This window comes from Platichthys flesus, chromosome 23, assembly GCF_949316205.1.
Source record: "Platichthys flesus chromosome 23, fPlaFle2.1, whole genome shotgun sequence".
NCBI classification, from domain to species: Eukaryota; Metazoa; Chordata; class Actinopteri; order Pleuronectiformes; family Pleuronectidae; genus Platichthys; species Platichthys flesus.
The window spans coordinates 12,322,984-12,332,444 of NC_084967.1; the positions used below are offsets into that span (position 1 = coordinate 12,322,984).

Below are 9,461 nucleotides of genomic sequence, written 5' to 3' on the forward strand. Positions count from 1 at the left end.
CCTGAAGAGCAGGCCATAAAGGCGTGTTCCAGCACGTCCCACTCCGCCGCTGGAGATCGATGCAGCTAGCCGGGCTGCTATTAGTTTGGCTAATGCAGATGGATGGGAGGAAGGGGTCAGATCGCGGCGGAGGGAAAGAGGCGGAAGTGGTCTGAGTGAAAGACGAGGGCACTTTCACGTGTCTGTCAGCGCATCTCCTTGTTTTGGGTAAACATCTAAAAAGGGTGTTTAAACTAAAGAGCCGATGAGTAACGAGGATGTGGACGCCACAGTCGTAGGGTAGAGGGCACAATGGAAGACGTGGGATACACACACAGACGCACACATACACAAACACACACACATCAGCCAGTTTCAAAAGGCTTCACTGTAAACACCAAATAATAAACCCTTTTTAATCTAAATCCACTAAGAGGAACTCATAAACAAACCACACAACTCGGGCTTTATGTCCATTACTCCTGTCCATAATATATTACTGCTCTCAACAAGTTAGCTGCTGAGATCTGTGAACTCTCTGACATTTCCTAAGAGGGGTTTGATGACGCAGGAAATGTGAGTACTTAGACGTTCAGGTTGTAAACAAGTCAACCCGACCGCCAGATCATCTAAAGCATTTTAGTTTGGGGGTAAAACTGAAAGCAACACTCCCTCATTACACGGGGAGAACTACACTAAGTACAGTGGATCAAAGCTCAAGCAAGAAAATTGCTCTGTAAACTGCGATTGATATTTAAAAGAAACTGTTATACGGATTGTAATTTTATCGTTTGCTTTCATTTTTCTCTTCCAGATAACTTTGGCCTAACCACGGGGTTCAGCAGGGGTCTTTCTACATTTTTCAGCAATGACACTGTGTTCCCAGCAGCTAACCCCATGCAACTTTATTTTTACCAATCGGAAGATTAAGACCCGAGTCGTAATAAACTGTAATTAGCCCCACATGCTTTAGCTCCCATTACTTTGTTCAATCCAGAAATTAATTAAGACACCAAAAAGACGTTACGCTGCACAAAAGGCCAGATAGGTTTTTACGACGAAGCAACAAAACAAACGCACCGCTAGGAATGCTGGGACTGTGGTTGTCGTTGTGTGTCTGTGTGTGTGTGTGTGTGAGTTTCTGGGGGGGGGGAGGTACCCTTATATAATACAGCACAGGAACTCATCACGTTCGCCGCAGCGTCTCTTCACCACCGTGTGTTTTTCTTTTCTAGTGCGTTAAGGTGTGTGAGTTGACACGTCGGCACTCCTGTGTATCAAAGGTTTTATCACCTCGCCATTGCTATGTCGCCCCCCCCCCCCCCACACACACACACACACACACACATCTCCAAGAGGAAGCATTAGGTGCCCACTCACACACTCACACACACGGACAAACACCTGCAGGGGCCAGCAGGGGTTGAGAGGAGTGTGTGTGTGTCTGTGTGTGTGTGTGTGTGTGTGTTGACCCGCCTCGCTGATGTGAATGACTTTACCAGAGACAGGATCCGTCTCAGACTACACAGGTTAACTAACAGCATGTGTCTGCCTCACACGGGCAGGCTCCATGCGGATTTGTCTAAAAACACCACGTTCTAAATCAATACTCTCTGTGGGAACATTCTGACCTGCAATCCATGAACAATACCACTCAGAGCTCCCTGCACGAAAACATAAACAAATATTTCGAAAACAAAGAAAACTTGTTGGAAATAATTACGAAAGCCTTTATTTTACCAATAAAGACACTTTTTTAAAGTCATCTTGCGTATAATCGAATTTGTTGGAGTCTGTACATGATATGGCCATTATAGAAATTAGACACTGTTGTTCTGTCTGGCCTGGGTTTGATTTATTTCTCTCAACATTTCCCAGGACCACGACTGTTTTCCCTCAGCCCTGGCAGCTCAATTCCAATGTTTAACACAAGGATCCTGAAAGTTTAAAGAGGGGAAGTGTTGACTGCCTCGCGCCGGCACTGATATAACTATTAATAAGGGAAAAGGGTTGATTTCTGGATATTGTCACGAGGTAAATAAGCAGGGACGTCGTGCTGATACAGCTGTAACATATAAAGTGTCTGTTACACAATGAAGAAGACGTTTCATAGGCCTCCTCCAAAGTTCTGTCCCTGCCTGTCCAAAATACCGAGGACAATTAAAAAGCTAACCAGGCGTTTGTTCAGGAGCTGTCTCTTAAAATCAAATTCATTCAGGGAGTTTTAACATCTACAGAAAACTGAGAACACTATGAAAAGAGCCAGAAGCTCAAGAACAGCTAGGACCATGTGGGGAGATGTTCCTGTTAGAGCGTAATCTTTCTTACAAACAAACACACAAATAACAATCACTAATCATTAACAAGACACAAAAGCAGTGGTCAAGTTTAGAGTTTACACACTTAAAGACAAATAGAGATTCGGGGAACAAAAGAAAACTCAAGTCAAGTCAAGTCCGTTAAATTAAAGCACCATCACCTCAATCAGTCACGTCACACATTGGTGGAACAGTGGAGGAAACCACAAAAAGAGATACAAACCAAAGACAGGTCAGAAAATCACAGTGTCACCTCTTAGAGGAGATGCAAACCGGCCTTAGCAGAAGAAGAGAAAGAGACAGAACGGTAGAGGACTTGATTAAAGGTTGATTTTTTTTTAGTAAAAGATACAAGAATCTACAGGAAATAAAGAATTGATGACTGTCGAAAAAGGAAAGAGTGACGAGAGAAGAGAGGAGAGTATAAAAACCCAACCATCCGCTGTGCTTCATATCTACCACTGGCTTCATCGCTGCTCTCAAGTCGCCCCCTCCTCTATCTATCTCTCTTTCTCACCAGCACTCCCATTCTCTCTCTCTCTCTCTCTCTCTCAGCTGCTCACCCTCCCCTCCCCTCTCTTCCTGTGGATGGTGTAGCTCTCTCTCTCTCTCTCTGGCAGTCTAGTGGAGCCGCACACAAGGATTAGAGGGTTTGCTGTGAGTGTCTGCTCTGAGGAGAAGAAGCCAGAAGGACAGAGATAAAATAAATTCTCTCTAGAACAACAAAGAAAGGAAGGAAGGAAGGAAGGAAGGACAGCTTCACTGTTGTGGATAAGTGATCTGATTTACCTCCACTCTGCCTATCACCTCATTCCAGCCTGAAGCCTTCACCTGGGGGTTCGACAGATAAACCAAGGGGGACTATATATCTCGGACCTCCACTCGCACAGGGGAGCCATGTGAGCGGCACCCCTCCACCCACTTCACACCACAGAAGTCCCCCCACATTGAGCCCTCCGAGCTGGGGAGCCCATCCAGGATTTTTTTCCCCCCTCTCCTCCTCTTCTCCTTCCCACCTCCACCTCCCCTGGAACCTTCCTCCTGTCAGAGGGACTCTCCAGGACTCGGCGGACCCCCCTCCTCCCAGCAGGAGCCACTCATCTCGGGGGAACTCGGGGTGCGAGTGCCCCCCTGGTCCTGGAGGCCGTCCGGCAGCACTCCAGCACCATGGATTACCTGTTTGGGATTGTAGTGCTGCTGTGCGGGGCGGTGCAGCCGGGGAGAGGAGTTGAGCCCAAGCACAACGTACCCAGGCTAAAGCTGTCATACAAGGGTAAGCCCCCCCTCTCCGCTCCCCCCCCCGCCCGACTCCAGGATACACATTCTGCCTTTTAACACAAACTACCCTGCTTGCTCTATTCCTCTCGCCCGTGGCTTCTCTTTCATGCTCTTCTTTTCATCCATTCTTCTCATGTTGAGTATCCCTTTATTTTTTCCCTCCTCTATTTCTGTGAGTCTATTTCTGCCCCTGTGTGTTGTCTCACTCTTTTCTCCCTCTTGGTCAGCGCTCAGCATCCAGCTCAACCTCCTGCACATTCCCTTCCTCACATTAACTCACTCCTTCCTCTGCCTGTCCCTCAAAAAAACGGAGTATTCTCCCTTTTCGATTGGTTCCATATGCAGAGGAAGGGCTCTGGCCTGGAGCTAAATGTATATATTGGCCCCTGTACCAATTTTCCCCTCGTGCTGTCCCCTTGTGCTGGTACTGTACAGCCCCTGTTAAGTGCTCTGAAAAGGCATTGGAGCCTCTGTTTTAATGGCTTCTGTCCCAAAAAGCTCGAGTTTGGGTCGTGACACGGAGCCTTTCTTTAAGGGGCCCGTGCATGCAGGTTTTTCCCAACTTCTCATTACCGCACTGTAAATGGATCCAACAGTTGTAGAGTTTTTTTCTTCTTCTTTTAAATGGAAAAAATACTCACGCATGTTGATTTAACGCGCAGGCAATAAATCATCTATCTGCAGCCGAATGCATCGGGCGGAGCAGGGGAAGGAGAGGGAGAGTTTAATGTGTCTCTTTCTACCCTGTGCACGTGTGCGTCTTTTTTTTTTTTGACGTACACAGCAAACATGTTATTCCCTCTTCCTTCTGTGTTATTTTGAGGGGAGACTGCGGAGCGCCGGCTCTTCCTCTCCTCCGCCTCCCTCTCTCCTTCTCTCTCCATCGCGTCTCTCTTCTCTCTCACACCCTACACTAAATCAGGCTCTTTGTAATAGCAGACTTTTCATCTCGGCTAGAAATAACTGTCAAAATTTTTGGCATATTTTGGGACGTTTCCTTTTTATATATTTTTTTTTGATGTCAGTGAAGGGAGGCTATTGTGGTTCTTTGTCCTGAAACATGACCAAAAGTATAGAGCAGGGAGTGTGGTCTCCTGATTCTTTATTTTAGTCCCGTTCACCCCCATAAAGAATCGCCCTGTGAGAATTTATGAACGGGCCGATTTGACATAATTCCGCAGCCGAGGACACGAGCGCGTCCCCTCGTGTGCGTTGACCTCCACCCCGATGGTTTGCCGGTTCCTCCGATAATCCCAGTCCACGTCGAGGGGAAAAATCAAATTTGGTTGAATGACGACGTTTGTCACTCTAATTCGTTTTCTATCTTTAGCAGAGACGCTCGGTGTAACTTATGTTTAGAGGCCTGCTGTATGACATGCTTTATTCTCTCGACAGAGTGCAAGTGGTAATTTGGGGATAGTATATTTTCCTTTATCACCCTTGTCAACTTCCAAATGGTCTGTGTCCCAGATCTAAAGTATAAAAGCCTGCGCCTTAACACTGAACACACTTTTCTGTTGTGTTCTGGCTTTGATGCCCTCACAGTGATGGGATTTAAAAAAAACTAAAAGGGCGATGACATGTACTCACCATGCGAGCGTAATGAATCTGGAAAGAATCACGGCTGAACTTACCTGCACTCACGTCATATATCCCCGGGGCTCCATCATGTCAGCTCACACACAAACCCGAGCCTGATGGGAAAATGTCATCCCTTCTTTGCACGGCCATCTGTTTAAAGAATGCGAAATAGCGCTCCCCTCCTGTGCGCCCCCGTTTTTTTTTTTGGAGGGGATCCTCTCTCCGCTATTCGGTCTGACAAGTGAGCATGTTGCTGACAAACGGTTACAAGACAAGAGATATGTCATCAAAGTGTGTATTGACTGACTGTGCCGGCTGATGGATGAGCCGCATCGAACCACAGCCCCTGCAGCCTGTGGTAATAGATGGACAATGATTTTTTTTTTACGAGGAGTGCATCTTAGCTTTGCTGTTTGTGCATATATGTGTGTTTTTGTGTGTGTGTGTGTGTGTGTGTGTGTGTGTTCGTGTGTGTGTTTGTGTGTGTGTGTGTGTGTGTGAATGTTCTTGCCACATCTTGGTGTGAGGACTCAACACCCTCTCTTGTGATTTCCTCCTCTTAGACTGTAAGTGGTGTCTCGTTGTGTGAATTTGTGTGTGTTTTAGCGAGACACACAACTAAAAAGAGGAAGGTGTCAGGTCTGCTGTGCGCTCATATAATTAGACACCTGGTTTTGCACTTGTGCCCGAGCACAAACGCATGAGCTCACAAAATGGTATCTTTTATTGTGCCCATTGAGTGTTTCTACAATTACGTGTGATTGCAAACTGCTGTTGGCTTGCACTGGTGTGTGTGTGTGTCTTTGTGCGTGTGTGCAAAGGCATGAGGGTGTATCGTGTGCCGGCGTCTTTGTGTGCCACCTCTCGTGTCTCGGCCCCACAGGTGTTTGATGGCTCTCTTGATGCCTGTCAGGGGACGCCTCTCAGTCAACGCCCACACCGGGGCGGATGGAGAGGGAGGAAGAGGAGGACGGTGGAAGTGATGGCGGAGGGGAGGGGGGGGGGGGGGGGGGGGGTTGCTTTTAATGAAGGAAAAGCTGGCAGTCGTACAGTAGGCGACCAAGAGGGAAGGGGAGGCTGGTCGTTAAGTGAAGTGTCACTCATCCCCTCTCCGCCCGCGAAGCCGGCGCAGTAATTAAGTCAAATAAACAATGAGGAGGAATCCTCCCGGGAGGGGCGGTCAAACCAGCGGCGAGCACAGGAGTGGGCCCCGCCCCCCCCCCCCGACTGGGACGATCACAGGCGGAAAGAGAGAGAGAGAGAGAGGGAGGCCCAGGACGAGCAGGGCCCCGGGATTTGAGTCCATGAAATACACACCCGAGAGCGTGCGAGCGAGGTCCCCGTGAAAATCCTTTTCCAATGAGCGCCGATGATACGCCTCCGGGGACAGATTCAGTCAGACAAAAGTGACTGATCCCCCCCCCCCGGAAAAAGAACGGGGGCAGATGACTGCAGAGTGAGCAGAGTGAGCGTGAGGACGTCTGAGAAATGGAGGCAGGTAGATAAAATGACCTCCCTGGGGGACAGCTGGTGCAGCAAGTGCGGAGTAAATGATTTCCCAGTTGGGTCAGTTAGACATTCGGGCAGAACGGATTCCGACTTGACCGGGCGAGAAGAACGATCACAGGAGTTAATTATTTTCTTCTTCCTGACGCCAGAGTCGCTCTAACCTCCCTCGCCTTCGCACGAGGGAGTCGAGGCGAAACTCTAGTCCCAAGTTTAAATTGTGCAACGAGAAGTGAGTGAACATCACCTTGAACATCCTGCAGAGCTTCATTATTATCAATATCGAAACCACGATCTTAGATTTGACAGCTTCAAAACAACTATTAACTTCTGCAGCGGCACATTCTCTGTATGTCACCACAGAACAATGACACCGTCCCGTGGATCAATGCATACCTGAGCACATACCTCCCACAGCCCTCCGGAGGAACGCTGACCCCTGAAGGTCAATCAGTGCACGTGCAGCACCCAGAGATACCAAACACAATGCGGCGGCAGATCACGCTAAACAAATCTTGACCCCATTGTGATCCCAGAAAAAACCTGCAAGGGAGCGGTGCTTCAAACACCGAAAAGGCCTCGTCAGACAACCTGATAATTACCCTCGGCTCTCTGGGTAATTACGGCGCCTACACACTGCATGACCTCTTCACGCCGTCGCAGCCCCCCCCCCCCACGCCGGCTCGCTGGGTGGAACCGGGCGCGGACGACGGAGCTCTGCTGAGAAAGACGTGGGGGGGAAATCTGAAATTGGCTCGCAACCCTTCAAAATAGACGCTCGGCGTGGAACCGCGACTCGGCCCCCGTAATAAGTGTGTCTGTGAGAGTGTGTCCGTGTGTGTGTGTGTGTGTGGGCATGCCTGCAAGCCTTCCTGCCAGGGGGGGGAAATATACGCATGTGTGTGTATATGTGTGTTTGCATGTGTGCCGGGTTTATCAGCGTGTTTTCTCTATTCATTATTTTATATGTGATTGAGCAGCATCACTCTCTCTCACTCTCTCTCTCTCTCTCTCTCTCTCTCTCTCTCTCTCCGTCATATCTGTCCATTCTGTGGCCTCAGGCTGACAGAGCGGATGCATGTAATTATAAGGTGTTCGCCCAACGCGCCAACTTTGGAGATGTCTGCCTCCCTTTCTCCCTCTCTTCCTCTCTCCCTCTCTCCCTTTCTCCCTCTCTTCCTCTCTCCCTCTCTCCCTTTCTCCCTCTCTCCCTCTCACCCTCTTCATCCTTCCTCTCCTGCGGCTCAATCGCTCTCTCTCCCCCACCGCAGACCCTAAGTACAATCTTCAAGTAGGCTCTGTGTGTGTGTGTGTGTGTGTGTGTGTGTGTGTTTGATTGCCGTCTCTCCGGACACACACACACACACTCACACACACGCACACACACACACTTACACACTGAACTGCCCTCATCTTCGCCCCCACATTCCAATACTATAAACCAATGTTTCTCAGTGGCTTCCTTTCCGGCTCTGCCCGCATGCTACATCCGAAACAAGCTGCATATCCTCGCACTGACTCACATGCACCTGACCGCAGTGTTTACCGGAGCCCCCCCCCCCGTCCACAAGTTGAGAGACGCCGTGATGAGTGTGTATCCGCGCTGACGCTCGTTGCCCCACAGATAATTGTGCAATGACACAACCGACGCTTGCAAAACAAAAAGCCATTCATCACGTCCCCGGAGAAAACCTGTCACTTGTTTTCGTTGCAGTTTCACACTCGCACACTAAAGCAAGTGTTATCGCGGCCTCTCCTTTGCATTTGTCTTTGTTTTACTCTCTTCACCGGCGTGTGTTATGAAATGTTCCCCAGCGGCCGTAAAATGTCCTCTCGCGAAAATAGCTGTGTTATTACTCGTCTACTTGCTTTAGAGATTCAATTCAAGAGAAAATGATGCCCCCCCCCCCCCCCCCCCCCCACAAAAAAAAATAAAAACTGGATGTGCGCTCGCAGGCCACATTCGGAGATAGTGCCGTGTGTGTGTTTGCTCGAAGATTAACGTACGATGTTGTGCATTTTTTTTGGTCCGTGTGTGTACTTAAGCGTTGTATGGACATGCACACAGGGGGGGGTCGTGGGGGGGGGGGGGGGGGGGGTCGAGAAAAATATCCAGTGTCTTTGCATCTGTGTTTGGGAGACGGGTTTGGGTTACAGCGCGGTGCAGACTGCTGAAGCCGGGGTATGAATGGGTCCCGCCACCTGCTGAGTCTCGTCAGTCAGACGGAGAGAGAGGGAGAGGAGGGAGGGAGAGAGAGAGAGAGGGAGAGAGGGAGAGAGGGAGAGACGGCCGCGACGTTCAATACGAACAGAGTCGAGTTACAAATGAGGGGGACGTCTCCGCAGAAAGACGCAGGGACGACAGACAAAGGACTGACAGTGGAAGACAAACAGAGAAGACGATCAGATCCAGAGGGAGAAATGATGGACGCAGATTTATTTTATAGTCATTAAAGACACTCCTAGTGGGTTTGAATCCGAATCGAACCACTCTAATTGTTTCCGACGTCACTTCTTAAGGTCAACTTTAAATGCCAGGCCCTTTAAAATCCCGGTGATTTAAAAGTCAGGGCAGTTTCTTTTCTTCCTTTCTCATGGACTTGTTATTTCCCCCGTCATAAATAACACCAGCAGCTCCGGATATAATGAGGAAGGTTTTTTTGAAAACCCTCTCATTTCATATTTCACTTCGCCACATTAGGAAAAAATGAGAAAAAATCCTGACGTTATGAAATTGTGGCACATGGGGGTTTTATTGATTGTTATTTTTCCAGTGTTGAAAAGGCATTTCCAGAGAAA

General features: G+C 48.8%; 1 protein-coding gene across 1 annotated transcript in view; it reads left to right on the top strand.

Annotated features, from left to right (window-relative positions):
• The first annotated feature begins 2,789 nt into the window (after nucleotides 1-2,789).
• The window catches only part of sema3aa (sema domain, immunoglobulin domain (Ig), short basic domain, secreted, (semaphorin) 3Aa), a 25,511-nt gene continuing 18,839 nt past the window's right edge, over nucleotides 2,790-9,461 (top strand). Inside the window, exon 1 of the mRNA XM_062382856.1 lies at nucleotides 2,790-3,570. Within this exon, the coding sequence (XP_062238840.1) occupies nucleotides 3,465-3,570 (106 nt within the window). The 5' untranslated portion in view covers nucleotides 2,790-3,464. The remainder of the gene's footprint in view (nucleotides 3,571-9,461) is intronic.